Source organism: Mauremys reevesii, linkage group 10 (genome assembly GCF_016161935.1).
Source record: "Mauremys reevesii isolate NIE-2019 linkage group 10, ASM1616193v1, whole genome shotgun sequence".
NCBI lineage: Eukaryota > Metazoa > Chordata > Testudines > Geoemydidae > Mauremys > Mauremys reevesii.
Genome location: NC_052632.1, coordinates 26,720,593 through 26,736,699, shown reverse-complemented (window position 1 = coordinate 26,736,699; position 16,107 = coordinate 26,720,593). Strand labels below are relative to the sequence as shown.

Here is a 16,107-nt window from a genome sequence, read left to right as displayed (position 1 = left end):
ACCCTTTCGTTTGGTGCTGGACTGAGGTTTCAGATAGTGACAACAAAATTTGCCTTTTTGTAAAGCAAGACAAAAAAAATCATTACAGTTGGCTAACCTTGAAAATGTAAATAGCATCAGTTGCAGACACATTTATCTTCCAATACAATGATACAAAGGCGAGTCTCTTGCACAGTGTATTTATGCAGTCATATGACTTTCTGACCACATGTGCTGTGTGCTCTGACTCACTGACAGAAGTGGAAAACTGCAGCCTGGTTCCATCCCTCCATTTTTGTGGGAAATGGCACTAGAAGTTAAATGCAAAAACAGTTTGTCTCACCCATTTTTCTCTATTTTTTAATGAAATAGAGAATTCAGTTAATTTGACTGTACATTTATTTTTACTTTACCCATTCCTCACTTCTCTGCTCTTTTAAAAGCATGTGCCTTTCTCTGCCCTGGAATGTCCTTGCTGAGTTTCTCCTTACATGAGCATCAAATTCTACATGGGAAAACAATAATAGCGTGCAATATGCCCAGAGAGGTGTGGTCCAGTAGTGCAAGTATAAACCTGGCACCCAAGGACTCCAGAGTCAGCAGCTAAGTGTTCTTGGGCCAGTTACTTGGGGTCAGTATTTCCAGAAGTGTTCATACACAATTGCACTTCCACAAAAGTGCACACAAATGACTAGTTAAGCATCTAGCTGGACATTTATGTATGTAATTGTTACAACTAGAGCTGGTCAAAAAACATTTTTGTGACATTTTTCTATCCAAAATTTTTTAATTTAAATGTTTTTGACTAGCTGTAGAGTTGGTTGCACTCACATCGCAGGAATTGCGCACAGAAAGAGGGAGCATAGCTGGTCCTGCATTTTTGCATGTGTAGTTCTGAACTTGCTGTTGTAGCGATCTGTTCCTTAGCCCCTCTCTCTGTTTCTCCATCTATAATTTAGCCTTGAGAATATTGACAATCACCTGCGTCTCAGGTATTGTGAAGCTTGTTTTGTTAGTGTTTGTAAAGCGGGTTGAAGATAAACATGTTAACTGAAAATCCTGCTCTGATTAGTAACTGCTTGAGTCATGGGTGAGGAGAGTGGAAGGACTCTAAGGCATCTGAACAGTACAAGGTGCACTGGATGAAGAGGGAGGATTTTATCCTCTGCAATATCAGTGTTGTGTAATACAGAGTTGAATTGTACCCCAGTATTATTTTTCACAAAGTAACTGTAAATCTGACATTGGGAGACATATGAGATCAGAACAGGGGAAAGGTATGTTGTAATTGATGTTTTGGTCACAGATATTACCACTATGTTATTGAACTTATATTCAAAGAGCCAGATTCATCCCTGTGGTAACTCTGGACTCAAAGAGATGAATTTAGGACACAGTTCTGTGAATCTTCCACGCGATCCCATAGAAATTATCCAGCAGGAATTATTGTCAGTGCTTTTGGCAAGATCACCGAAAAGAAGTTCCCAATCACCTGTATAGACAGGTCTTTTAAAACCATTTGAATGGTATAGAATTTATCTGTGTGTGGACTATCCTAAATCCACTACTAAACCTATAGGGTGAATGAATATTTGGGTCTTTCTTTCTATCTCACAGGAAGAATATGTGCAAGAAGGAATTAGGTGGACACCTATAGATTATTTCAACAACAAAATAGTATGTGACCTCATTGAGAATAAAGTGGTAAGTTTTTGTCACAAATACGGGTGCATGAAACTGAGACAACATTTTCCTCCAAACTAATTGTTAGGACTGCCTTGGTGTCAAGAATCAGAGGGGTAGCCGTGTTAGTCTGGATCTGTAAAAGCAGCAAAAGCATCCGACGAAGTGGGTATTCACCCATGAAAGCTCATGCTCCAATACATCTGTTAGTCTAGAACAGGGGTGTCCAAAGTTTTTTGGGGGAGGGCCAAATATAGAAAAATAAGGAAAGGCCCGGGCCACACACAACAAGAGGGTGTACCGGGCGGGGGCGGCGGACCAGCCGCATGAGCATGACGGCGGCGGTCTTCGCTGCTCGTTGTTGAGCTGCTCCGCAGCCGGCATGCCTGCGGCAGGGTCCACGGAGCAGGACGAGCCGCACTGCCGCGCAGCCGCGCGCGCAGGTTCGCGGGCTCCGCTCAGTGGCCCGGGCCACTGCCGCCGCGAGGGCAACCGAGCCGCCGCGCCGGCCAAAAAAAACCTGGCCTGGCTGGGCGCTGGGGGCCGTAGTTTGGACACCCCTGGTCTAGAAGGTGCCACAGGACTCTTTGCTGCTTTTGCTGTCAAGAGTAGCCAAGGGTTGTGCAGCAAGTGGGACACCCTATTTCCATATGGGTAACATATATTGGACCGAAATTAGTGCTGGTCAGAAGGAAAAAAAACCACCACATTTTCCTGCTGGAAAATGGAGTTTCATCAAAATCTAAATTTTCCATGAACTCCACATTGCACTGAGGTGGCTCAGTCACAGGGAGAGACCATGCTGAATTATGGGAAATGTAGTCCAGTTGGGGAGCTGGGCCCATGGAGAGAATGAGACGTGAGGGAGCGAAAACTACAACTGCCATGATGCACTGTCACAGCTCAGGCAAAAGCAGAGATTAATGTCGACTCAATACAAGGCGCTTTGTCATTTCCAGGTAGAATTTTTTCAGAACTTTTTTTCCATGAAAACTTTTATATTTAGACTTTTCATCCTGACTTGGGATGAAAATAAACGTCGAAATATCAGAATTTCCCATGGAACAGAAATTCTGGTTTGTTTGAGCAGCTCTACTATTTTCCCCCACACAAAGCCCCAAACTTTAGTGTTGGTTCAGAGGAAATGGTGAACTGTATGCATAGCATTCCCAATGTTCCCTCTCTTACCTGTATGTAAAGAGACGTATGGGTAGGATAATGTTATGTGTGTCACACTACAATTTTAGAGATTTGACTCAGTTTGTCAAGTTACAGGAATAGAGATTAATAATATTTATCTGAAATGTGAGTTAGTTTTTGCTGGTGGGGGAAGAAAAATAACTATTTGTGACAGCTTTAAGCTAAAAAAATAGATTTTCTCCTTGTCATTAGAGCTGTCTAGTCAATCCTAGGACTTCCAGTTCTTCCTTACCTTTTCTTTCATGCTAATGGACAAATTAATCCCCAGTATAACTCCACTGGCTGTGGGGAAATTACACCTGAGATGAATTTGCTCTAGTGTTTTACTCTATCAACCTTGAAACCATATCACGTGTTTCTTTTCTTTTCTTCCCCCTCTTCCCCATTTACCTTTGCCCTGTCAGAATCCCCCAGGAATTATGAGCATTCTGGATGATGTGTGTGCCACAATGCATGCAGTGGGAGAGGGAGCTGACCAGACGCTGCTCCAGAAACTCCAGATGCAGATTGGGACTCATGAACATTTCAACAGCTGGAACCAGGGATTTATCATCCACCATTATGCAGGAAAGGTGCTACTGAAAAACAGTTTTTTAAAAGGAAAAAAGCCCTAGTCTTTTAAATGCTGTCTAATTTCTTTTAAATAAAAGCACAGTAACCAAATGGAGGGGAAATAGTTTTAACCCTTGATTAAAACTAAATTATCAGTTGCACAACTATCAAATTTAGAGAGTCTGACTCTCCTCTGACTGCCATCAGTTTTCCACTGATATAACTCCATTGTCTGGTAGGGTTGTAGACTTTTTAATCACATTTTTATATAGGCAAAAGCGCTAGTGCAGCTGCAGTTGTACTAGCCAAACAGTGCTTTTGCCAGTACTGTTTATTTCATTTGGGAAAAATCAAATTATGATGGCAAAAATACTCTTTTTCCAGTATAAAGTCCATCTACACTAGGAATGTTTACTTTTATAGCTATATTGGCAAGCCTTTTCTAGTATAGAGTGGGTTAAATCTCGGGCTCTGCTGTGTTTCTTCTCTACAGGATTTGAGTTTTTAACATTTTTTGTTTCATCTCACACTAGGGACAATGGTCCTAGAGTCAGATTAGCAATTTACATCTGTGATAAAATAGTTACAACAAAACCACTAGTTAGAAATGTTATCAATTTGTATATTTACAGATGTGCAGTATCATTCAAGGTCAAAAATTTTGCTGCATGACAGAGAGATTAGGTTAAAAAAATAAAATGAGATTAAGGACATACTTTAATTGATAAGACAAGGAAGAAGCCTGCTAGATTGTCATTTCTTCCTTAGGCTATCCTTACTCACACTGAGTAGACCCTTTGCACTGTAATAAGTTCTGTTGAAATCCGTGGGACTGCTTGTGGAGTAACATACTGCTTAGCAAGAGTAGGAGATTCTTGCCCAGAACTTGTACTGTGGCAGCATACTGCAGGGATTTCAGAAAGTGTGTTATCTTATATGTCAAATGTGCACACAACAGGAGTAAGTTATAAACAAATTTGCAGCCATAACTCTCAATTTCCTTGGTTTGTTGATTACATTTAGGTCCTTTGCATTAGTTTCATTTGATCAGTTATTAAAAATACAAAATAAAAATAAGAAACCCATATAAGTATCAGTCAATAGCATTCATGTGGACATTTTAAAAAAAGGACCATAGAAAGTATGAGTCATACCTGTTCTGTTTCCAAGAGAATGTCACTGGAAACCTTAGAATTAGAATCATAACTGAGTATGAAATATGGATATACAAGAAAAGGTGTTATGAAAAGTAACTAGTTGTATGTACATAGATACTTTTCACATATGAATAATTGCAAAAGCAATCATTATGTCTAAGGACTAGCCGTTTGCAAAACTAGAAGGTGTGAAGAAAAAGCAAAAAATATTAAAATATTTCTTGGAAGAGAAGAAAAAGTTTGACATGTGACTGACAGCTTGTTGCCAGAATTTAGACCAATATGAATAAAAACAGCTGAATTATAAGCCTCTGAAAAGTGATGTTTCCAATGGAAACCACAATGACCCTTAACAGTTAAAGTCATTTTCTAATATGATAAATAGCTGGACTATATTTTGACATACTATGTGTGATTGGCTAGAAGATCAGCAAGCAACCATCAGCTGTAAGGCAATTGAAAAGAACACGACATAACCTTGAATGAAGCCATAGACTTCAATGAGATCAAGATTGCACGCAGTATTTTCTTATTGTAGTAGCATGTGGACAACACTGAGGTGCAGAATATTTCATGTATTCTGGTTGACAGGGGTTTTGGTATCAGTCTACCGTACATATCTCTTGACATGGCACTAAGACAAGCAGAACTTTGACATGCAGAAACACTCATTTCCTATTTCTTTCTCCTACAGACAGTAACAACTGTTTCCATTATGGACTGCAGTGCTAAGATACCATCAAGAGAGTATTTTTTCCTTTTTCTTTTTTTTAAAGAGTGAAATAAAGGAACTTAGTCAACTTGAAATCTAATCAGTTTAAAAAAATCAAGTTAAAATCACTTTTGGGTATCGCATCTGTTTCCAAGGGTGTCTGCCAATTTTTGTGGTTTTTACAAATGACATTATCTGTGGCAGTGTGAGATACCCACTGAAACCAGAGAGGAAGTGAATTACACAGGAGAAACAGTGAAACTGACTGCATACAAAGTGCTGTCAAATGATGGTGTCCCCCTTAAATTTGGAATAAATGTGCAGGTGTTCTGTTTATTATTTTGTACTAAGTCCTGCTGCATTTCTCCTATTCATGATTTTTTTTAACACTGCAGTACTTATTGATTTTATTTAATTACAGAAAACCCTGATTATGCAGAACTTTTGTTGTTGTTGTTTTTCTCTATATGAGATTAAATTTATTGCCAGGCTGTTGCATCTCATTACCCAGCTGCATGGTGTTCTTTTTCATTATATTCTAAAAACATATCTGACATCAGCTAAGTCTTACATGACAAACTCATGAAGCAAATTATATTCAGGGATTTATTGGTTACTACAAATCAGATCAACAGAAAAATCATGGGGGTTTTAAAATATTGCTTAATTATCAGGTTCTCTACTAAACATCAACATTTAATTTCCACCTTGGCCCAGGTATCCTATGATATGGATGGATTCTGTGAGAGGAATCGGGATGTTCTTTTCATGGACTTGATTGAACTCATGCAGAGCAGTGAGCTGTACGTAGACAAAACTTGTTTAACACTTACACTTTGGGTGACTAGAATGTTGGTTCAAGAGGCCGGTGGCCTGATTCTCCACTGCCTTGCACCATGTGTAGCCATTTACACCTGTTCAAAGTGGGTATAAAACACGACCAGATCAAAATGGTAGCATTTTGTAGCCAGTTTGCACAGATGTGAATGACTATACACTGTGCACGGTGCAGTGGGGGATCAGGCCAAAGGTAGATTAGATATGATCAGTGGGCAGGCTAGATACGGTCAGAATCTAGCCCTGAATAAGGGCTTCAGGATCTAGTCCAGTGATTTGTAAAGTGCTTTGAAATCAACAGAAGAAAGGTTCTTGGTTAAAGGTACAGAATAGCATTTTTAAATATTGTATATTTTAATTAATAATGTTGATATGTTAACCTTTTAAAAAAAATTAAGGCTATACGCATAATATTCCTTTGAATCTGGGATTTTGTGACCCTTCAGAAATTCACGTGTCTGCGAAAGGGATCGCTGAAAAAGCACTGTCTGCAGATAAAGCTGTTGGAAAATGTGATCTTAGATTGATTTGGTATGGCTGCATTCACAAATTACTGTAAATAATCATGCATAATCACTAAACCACCAATTTCTACCATGTATCCCCTGATATACTGCAGTGTGCACAGTGCATGGTTGTCCTGTCCTCATACACCAATATGTCTTGCTAATTCTTTTCCAGACCTTTTATAAAGGCTCTATTTCCTGAAAATCTCCAAGCAGACAAGAAAGGCCGCCCAACCACTGCTGGCAGTAAAATTAAGGTATGTTCAGTTTATGCCTCTTGGATATAACTGGTGGAAAGGGTGGGGACAATTTTTCTTGGAGTTAGTATTTTTATCTTTGAAAACTTTCCTTTTACAGTAACGGGATTGGCTCAAAGGGATCTGATGCCCTAGCCTAGATAGAAGGACAAAAAAAAAAAGCCCATTTCCCATCTCAGAGACACCTATACAAACAGTCACTAAACATTTTTCTTCCCTTTGTGACATCTGTTTTAACTGAATTGATGAGCTAGACCTTGTGACCTTGTCATTCTTAATACTTGCACAGTGCTGGAAAATAAATTAGTTGTATGAGTGGTAAATACTTTTATTATGGTTATTTAGTAAATTTTTCTATTGAGAACAAGCCCAACTACATTGTATCCAAAATAAGAATTGTGCCTGTACTTCAAAGATAACAGGCCAAATTCCTTATTGGTAAAATTGAGAAAGCTCTATTGACATCAGTGGAGGTACACCATTTTACACCAGCCAAGCATTGGTCCCAGAGTGTTTTGTTTAAAGGTGAATATTGCATTTGGGAAATATATACAGGTTTTTGCATTGTAACCATTTCAGAATGAAAGTGAAAATTCAGTCAACTTCAGTATTTCAATAAATGTCAAAAAAACAAAACAAAAATACCCTAGCAGATTCTGCACAACTAACAAGCAAGGGAGTAACTTCAAATTAGCAACATTCTTGGGTTTTATGAATGGATAGGGAAGGAGTGCTGGAACTTCGCATACACACTGTATACAAAATTACTTTACAACCAGGCCAACTTCGTAATTTTCCTCATAACCAAAATAGGAGTTTTGGACAGTGAAAAAGAGTGAAAACCACTTTTTTCATTAAATACTGTATATACATACCCACACATGCTTATACATTGCATTTGGAAAATATATTTCCCCCCAATTACATATATATAATTTTTTCCCCAAATACAGTATGTAACATGTGTGTGTATTTAATGAAAAGAGTGGTTTTCACTCTTTTTCATTGTCCAAAACTCCTAATTTGATTATGAAGAAAATTACAAATCTGGCTGGGTTGTAAAGTAATTTTGTTTCAGCCATCACAACATTATATTTTGCCAGTTTCACTTTATGTGAATCTTTTTGCCCAGCTTTAGTTTGAATTTCTAAAGTGGCAATTGGTGGCAGTGATAGCAGCACTGGCATGTGCATAATGAATGAGCCCCTTCACACAGCTGCTTGGTGTCCTACAATTAACTACAGATAGCTTGTCCCTTTACATCCCGGAAAGGCACCAGGGCCTGATCCAGTGCTCACTGTTATCAATAAAAAGTCTCCTGTTGACTTCAGTGGACATTGAGTCAGGGTTCAGTGTTCAGATTTCTAGCATATTATTTGAAGATTGGCTTGAACCTATGCCCCCCAGATCCGAAAGTCCCAAAAATTTGGAAGATTAGATCCTAATCTGAATTTAGATCCTAATCTGAATTTAGCAATCTCTTGTTAGTATTACTACAGGAAATCTGTTAATAATTGGAATTCTCACTTTTGTCAAATAGATCTTAGCACTTTTGTCTAGAAAGCAATATCAATCTAACGACACTGCCCCTTTTGTCATATTTCACCTTGACTGTCGAGATCAGCTGAAGCATTCACGTTAACAGTCCCCAGATTTAAATGTGAGGGGCTGGAGACACGGTGATTTCTTTTAAAAGCCATCAACTCTCAACTCACTCCCCACCCTCAGGGCATCCTACCATGGCAGTATATTTACTAAAGCCGTTTCTTAGGAGGTGGCTTGGCAATGGGATTGAGTTTCACTGTAGTGGGAGTTGGTGGACTTGGTCAATGGATGTCAAGTCAGTCTGGTTGTATTAATAATGCATTCAATGTGTACATGTGCCTAGAGATTACAATGGGTATATTTTACAAATCAAATCAATAAGATGGACGAGTTACCATTGCTCCATCAAAAAAGGAGAGTTATACAACATAAGAGTGAGAAATAGAAAGATAAAAGTTCAGTAACGTAAAAATAACTCATAGCGTCCATGCTAAAGACAGCTGGCCTTCAATTTTTGAGATTTTTGAATGGAAACTCCTTGTGAATTTTAACTTTTTTTCCATGTATGTGACTATTTCCATGTAGCCCTTTTACAAGGTCAAATTGAGTCTCTCTCTTCTAGACAACCACACATGTGGCTGACTCTTGCTGCATATTATCCAAAGATACTGTGGTGGTCAGCGGAGCAGTAGACAACTGACACTTTGAAGAAACAGCCTATATAATTTACCTGAATCAGCTCATATCTAAGTTTTGTTCCTCATTTCACAGAAACAAGCAAATGATCTTGTTGGTACCCTGATGAAATGTACACCTCACTATATCCGCTGCATCAAGCCCAATGAAACAAAGAAGCCTCGAGACTGGGAGGAGAGCAGGTATGAGTTAGCCAAGTACGGGATGGGCAGAGCCAAAGTAATAGTCCAAACAAGGCTTCCTCTGAGCGGCAGAAACAGAGCATTTGTAATCACCCTGCATGCCAGCAAACAGAACTGGGTACTCGAGACACAGTGCTCAAGAGAATCTTTCAGACTTGGCATATAACCACTTACTCTATGGCCTCTCCTAAACTCTGAGGAAAAACGGTGGTTTCGTTTGATTTAGCATTAGTAATTAATGTGGTTAATCTTAGTCTTTCCCTAGCCAATTATGGGTAATCACAATTTACAGAATGTATTTAAGTAACTCCCTTAGTAATTAAGGGCTAAATTTTCAGAACAGTACAATAGGATTTACACAACCAAATCCTGTTACACACAAACGGGATGTAGCTTGTAACTTTTGTTTGCTGCTTTGAAAAACAGCTTCTACTAGATAGTTAAAAACCTAGCAGTCTGAGCAGAAGTCACTCTGGGTATGTCTACACTGCGATAAAAGGTTTGTGGCACGGCCACAGCTGGCCCGGGTCAGTGGGCTCAGGCCACAGGGTTATAAAATTGCAGTGTAGACATTTGGGCTGTGGCTGGAGCGCACGCTCTGAGACCCCGTTTTTCAAAGATGTGTGTTGTTTTGCCATTGCTGAGGTAATTGGCAATGAAGTACAGGTAAATAGAATATAACACACTGTGTGATACCAGCCCCAGAAGTAAATTGACATCATGTAGTCTTATAACTATGAGCACTTTTCCCCAGTTTTTAAAAGGAATGATCTCTCATTCATTAAACTGGATTTTATTTTTATATTCTATCTGTAGTGGTAAAGCCTCAAACACCCAGAAATTCTTTATAGTTGTTAGGGATGTGCCCAAGGAAGGGCAGATCTGCTCATATGCATATCCCTAAGTAAAACTAGTCTGCAGTTCGTTTCTGTAGTGAAGATTCATGGGACTGACCAAAGGGATTTTTTAGTTTTGCTGTTTTCCTTACATAGTCTTGTGATCTTACTGCTGTGGGAAAGTTCAGTGACACTGGAAATGTAACATGCAAATGGGTTGAAAGAGCCACAGTGATATTTTGCTGAACAATATTGGGTTGACCTTTGAAAGGAATATCTTCCTGGGGTCATTTAGTCTCATGCACCACACCAATGCACACATATTTGAAAAATTGTTGTGGCTGCATATCTAATCTGCTTACAATTAGCATGTTAATGGACTTCAAAACTATTGTTGTCTTGCTAAAGAAAAAAACTGTGCCCAGGGAAGTCTGTGTTACTCTGTGCTACACAAACCCATGTCGCTCCAGGTTTGTACTTCAGTCGAATAGTTTCAGAAACTGTAGCACTCTGCTTAAGATAGACCTTGTATCAAATCTAAGCTTTAGCAGGGTTAATTGCTTATTCCAAAATTTGGGGTGTTTCTTGAAAATGTGTTTTTGTTTCTATTCTGGTACAGCTGCTTGGCCTGAAATTTTTTTGTATTAGCAGAATTCCTAGACCATGACCCTGCCTGAGGTTGATGCCTGAAGGGAGATTTTTAAGACTGTCTTTTTCCCAGGAAAAAGAAAGGACAAAAAAGAAATGTTTAAGAAATGTTGTGTTGCTGGACACTGGTACTGGCAGAGTAGTAAGAAAAAGGGAGTTGTATTGATGTTCCACTGCATTATTCCAGATGTGACCAGGAGGGAAAACTATAAACAAGAAAATATATTTTTGAACATCATCTCTCTACTGTTACTGCACCAGAAGCCTTGGACTGGGTTACAAAACCTACTTTGGTTCCTTGAACACTAAGATTAAAATATACAGCACTTTTTACTGTGAGTTTGAAGTCCAAAAAGCAACTTACATTGCTTAAGGAAACCATTTTTATAAACGTTTATTAAAAATAAAAAATAACTAGAGGGTTTTGTCATTGACAACATGGGATTTTAAAAATGATAAATTATCCCTCTTTATAGTGTGAGTCATGGAAAAGGAATGTCTTGATTTAATAAAATCAATGGGCGAAACATCCTGTACTTTAGAGGCTTGGAATGAAGCTAAACTTAGAAAATAACTCCAATGAAGCAACAATTGAGAGCAGTGCTTAATTTGGGCAGGGCACCTCTAGGCTTGGCAGTTCATAGCCCAGCACCTTTGGGCTTGTTTCATCAGTTATGAACGTAAAAAAATTGCTTGAGCCCCAGCACCTCTTTCACTACAAATTAAGCACTGATTGAGAGGTACCAGAATTTGAAATAGGTCTTTGTAAAGAATGCAAAGATGGTAAGCAAAAGATTTTTAAAAATTATATACGTAATTTAAAGAAGCTTTTTTTTTTAATGTGGAGATTTGTTAAATTCACTTTATAACTTTAGCAGTCCTGTTGTTTCTTATTGCAAGCTATTGAGATTTGGACCTTTAAAAAAAAAATCAGTCATTTTAATACACACCCCCTTCAGCTCTCCGATGTGAATTATAAACATTCAGGAAATTAAGGAAATGCAGAGAAGTAAAGCGGGACTCATACAACAGCAACAAAAGTTCACTGAAAGATAGTCGCTTATTCTGAATTAATGTCTAAGCTTTAAAAAGTGGTCTGGTAGTATATACTTTAGTCTTTAAATTTAGAAAAATGTAAAATATGCTCCCAAGCTCCAGAAAGGGAGAATGACGTCCCAAAGAGAAGCCCTTTCTTTTACGTTCTTTTTTCCCCTTTGAGATTTAAGGTGAAATCCCTCAGCTCCTGGGGAGAACTGAAGTAAAAGAGCTTTTCACAGAGGAACTGTAGAGCTGTCAGAGGAATGGAGTCTTCCCCTTCAGCCCATAGACAAGATACAGAGCACCTCCACAGCCTGCCTACAGCTGTTAAGTTCAGCCTCTGGGACTGGTGCCAGCCTACAGGGCTTGTGGCCATTAGAAATATGCAGTGTTCGGATTGCTGAGCATGCTCCAGCCACTCTTCCAGCCTGCCACAAATCTTCTCTCTGTAATATGGCAGAGATAGGAGCCATGGTACCCAGGACACACTGCTCAGCCTCTGCTTTCCAGCCCCTAGTACTCCAGAAGTGTGCTATTTTCGACCTTTGACCATCGAACTTGGCCCTTCTTGCACAGTATTGGTCTGAATAGCCAAATATAAGATATTATGTTTAATTTTGAGCTATGTAAAGTGCAGGTGAAAATTAAAAATTTACAATAAAAGAAAACAGGGTAGTCTCCCATTTTGCCTTCCAATGCCATCTCAGTATTTGGGTTATTTGTGTAGATCAGCATTTACTTGGCTTTTTTTATGGCCAAGTATTAGAGCCAAGAACTGTGGACTAATCAAGTCCAGAATTATTCATTAGAACTTTAATGGTGAGCGCGCGCACACACACACACACACACACACACACACACACACTTCAGAACTAGAGACTTTAAACAGAATATAGAATTGTAAGGATACCTACATTCATCAACAGGCTGAAAAGAAAGGGATTATAAATCTCACTGTGTTTTTTCCCCACAGGGTAAAGCATCAAGTGGAATACCTAGGGCTGAAAGAAAATATTCGAGTAAGGAGAGCAGGCTATGCATACAGACGGGTATTCAAAAAGTTTTTGCAGAGGTACAGTATTACAGGCATTGCAGTATTGCTGTATAGTGGTTTGCTACATGGGTGGGAAAAAGAGGAGGAAAGAAAAGCCACAAGCCCTAAAAAAGTTTCTAGTTTCTCCCATTAGCTTTAACTGTGCAATATACAGTTTATATAGAGATTTAAAGGAACAAAGGCTTTTAAAGCCAACTTTTTGCCACTGAGAATTATCATGTTCTTCTCTCAAGTATCAATTCCTACTGCACTGCTATGAATCCCTCAGAGGTAAGAGTAAAAATCTATGGGAATAGAGAACTAGCAAAGTGTTCAGCAGAATATGCTCCAGTCTATGAAACCCACACTCCTTTGAATGCCTTATTGGGGGCTAGCACTGTATTTGTACATTAACATCTATCTCTTTGCTGGCTGAGACTCTCTTAAATTAAAGTAATTTCAACCAAATAATAATATATAATCCAGCCTTTGGTGGAATAATTAACACACAGCTACCCAGGATCAAATTGAGACATCCTATGATAGATCAGCAAGCTGGTACTTTTATTTTATTTTTTTTAAACTTCCATCTTGTATTTGAGAGTCTAAGCTGTAATTCTAAAATAATAGTTATTGTTGCAAAGGCTGAGATAAGCAGATCACCCAACATTTCCCTCAGTGTCCCTCACAGAGAAAGGAACAGAATCACTCCAGATAGTGGATAGATCTAAAATAATGAGCTTGGGCATCTTGTTTTCATCCACCATCATGAGAGCCTCAGCCTAGAAGAACCGTTCAGTCTCAGTACCATACTCTGGTACAAAACCAGATTTGCTGGGATCAGGAAAATCCAAGGAATGATGCATCAAGATACAAAATGTTGCTTTCTTTTTGGAAGCAACATTCTTAGTGACTGTGCCCCTGGCATGAAGCAGAGTCCTGCCCAGAAACTTCATGATTTTTAGCAGGTGTGTCCTCTTTTTTGAAAACAGTGGGCAAAAATTATTGGTGATGTAGCTCCAGAGAAGTCATTAGAATATTTCTAGGGATTAATTTAGCCCCTTTTCTGGGATAATTCATCATGGAACAATCATTCACATGATTTAATCTGCTCCCAGTCTTCCAGTAAAATATAAATGTACTTCATATTGTGTTAGCCCACTTCAGAATGTTATGCTGAAGAAATACAACTTGGAGAATGAAGCACTTTCTGCTTGCTAGATAGAATAAGCAACCAATAATGCGTGTTAAATCTAGTGTCAGCTAGATAATAGCTGAACATTGACCGCATATTGGGCCTGTGCAGATTCAAAAATCTCTCTGAATGAGAGATCTGCACAGTGAAAGCCACACGGCACTTAGGGAAGAAGGTGAACAGATTTCTACTCTTACAGGCAGAGATCCACAGGCAGTCTTAGTCCATGAACACCCCCCCCCCCCCTGCAGTAGGATTTAGCTTTTTGCTTCAGTGCAGTTTGGTAAAGTTTAACTTCTTGTTATAAGTAAAAATCTTCCTGCACCCTTTCCATTCACAGTTACCTAACATCCAGAACAAGCTCTGTTCTGACACCATGAGTCAGTGTGAGTAAAAGTGGGCTGAGGCATGGGATGGACAGGAAATGCATGTTTGTGCAGTTGTTTTCATTGGGAGCTCCTTGGCAGCTCTGTGTAAGTGGAGATTTCTGGGCTGAATGGACTTTTATGTCTGAAATTTTCATTTGCATGCAAAAAGCCAAAGTCACTGAAAAGGCCTGTGTGTTTTAAAGCATAACCAATCCAAGAGCTAAACCCCATACTCCCATATTTAGACATATGACCTAACTGCTTATTGTGCATTTATAATGGATTTTTTTTTTTGGCAGTCATGATTTGGCATTTTTTCAAAGGCGTTTTAAACACAGGCTCAGCACTTGTGCCTGAATCACTCTTCTACCTTATATTGCATGAGCTCGAAAAGCCCAGATAGAGGGACATTAATACTACTAATTGAAGTGGACAGCATTGTAAAATACACAGAGATGTGTTTGAGGAGAGTGCTATGCCACGTGGCAATGCACAATGTAATACCACCATATATCATTACATATTATAGAATGTGGCTGTCTTGAAACTTTGACACTTCACAACATTCAGTATGTGAAGTGATCATGGTGGATATAACTGGGAGCAAAAAAAAGAGTTTCAAAGTTTTTTTTTTAATATAGCTTTGAAGATTACTATTTATATTACAAGTATTTTATTCTCCGATTTCCACCCCTACCACTCCCCCCAAAAGTGGCTAGAACTTGTGATATGAAACATGTGTAAGACAAATTCAGAGGGAATATGCAAGATAGTATAACTTAGTTTTTCTTACACTGACTTAGACTCCCCTATATTAAGATTCCTTACGCCTACTTAAACCCACAATACTGATGAAATTACATGCTGAACAGCCAGAAGAAACTGGAAATTAAGCAGGATAGAAACCTCTTTAACTTACAGCTTTTCTTGCTGCTCCATATAAATTACACTAATGTCAGACTCCCTGCTGCTTCAGGACGGGTGTACCTAGGTCTAGGAGTTTTAGAGGGGCCTAGTTTTGTCAAAGTTAAACCATCTTGCATATTACTTCAGCATCTGACCCTTAAACATTTATAAATAGAGCTGGTCAAGTTAGTCATTACAGATGTAGTTCCTTTCGTTGTTCACAAATTCTCCCAGTTTTCTTCTAGTAGATTTGCTGTTCATGAGTTTTTTCTGAAGTTCGGACAAGTACTTTGCGTTGTTCACAGTCTATTGCCTGTCACTGTTATCTGTGTTGTGTGGTTTGTCATCTACGTCGCATGGCATCTGATCCCTGTCTGGGAAATGTTTTATATAGGAGAACAATGAAAAATGAGCTTTTCTAATAAATAATCATTTGTGCAGTTTCAGGGTCTGGAAACATTGTCACTAACACCCAGAAGCTGCCTCAAGGAACTCAGGAATCATAGTGAACCAAACTCAACACTTTATCACTGATTTTTCCCCCTCGCTATTCAAATAGTTCCCCTAATAAACACGGATTTACACTGTACCCCAGCATGTCTGGCAGGCGTCAGCAAAACAAAGCTGTGATAAGGTGTCCAAAATGGAGATGAATATAAGATTGATTGTGGGGGGCAACTTTCTGCAGCTCTAGCTTCCAGTCTAGTTCACAAAGCAGCCCCAAAGTGCTTCAAAAGTTACTTATCCACAGGCATGCTAAAAAGCCTAGCCCATCGG

General features: G+C 38.9%; 1 protein-coding gene and 1 long non-coding RNA gene across 6 annotated transcripts in view; one reads left to right on the top strand and one right to left on the bottom strand.

Moving 5' to 3' along the window:
* MYO1E (myosin IE) overlaps positions 1–16,107 on the top strand; it is a 139,122-nt gene that overhangs the window by 85,710 nt on the left and 37,305 nt on the right. For all 4 annotated transcript variants that reach the window (XM_039491599.1, XM_039491597.1, XM_039491598.1 and 1 more), the window contains exons 13-18: positions 1,597–1,683; positions 3,267–3,434; positions 6,001–6,086; positions 6,802–6,883; positions 9,200–9,306; positions 12,802–12,900. In XM_039491599.1, coding sequence (XP_039347533.1) covers positions 1,597–1,683; positions 3,267–3,434; positions 6,001–6,086; positions 6,802–6,883; positions 9,200–9,306; positions 12,802–12,900 — 629 coding nt within the window. The remainder of the gene's footprint in view (positions 1–1,596; positions 1,684–3,266; positions 3,435–6,000; positions 6,087–6,801; positions 6,884–9,199; positions 9,307–12,801; positions 12,901–16,107) is intronic.
* LOC120373325 overlaps positions 1–16,107 on the bottom strand; it is an 80,520-nt gene that overhangs the window by 52,114 nt on the left and 12,299 nt on the right. The window contains exon 3 of one of the 2 annotated variants that reach the window (XR_005585488.1): positions 15,109–15,704. The exons of the other annotated variant lie outside the window; for it this stretch is intronic. This is a non-coding gene — a long non-coding RNA (uncharacterized LOC120373325). Of the gene's footprint in view, positions 1–15,108; positions 15,705–16,107 lie in introns of those variants that run through there. 2 annotated transcript variants of the gene reach the window in all.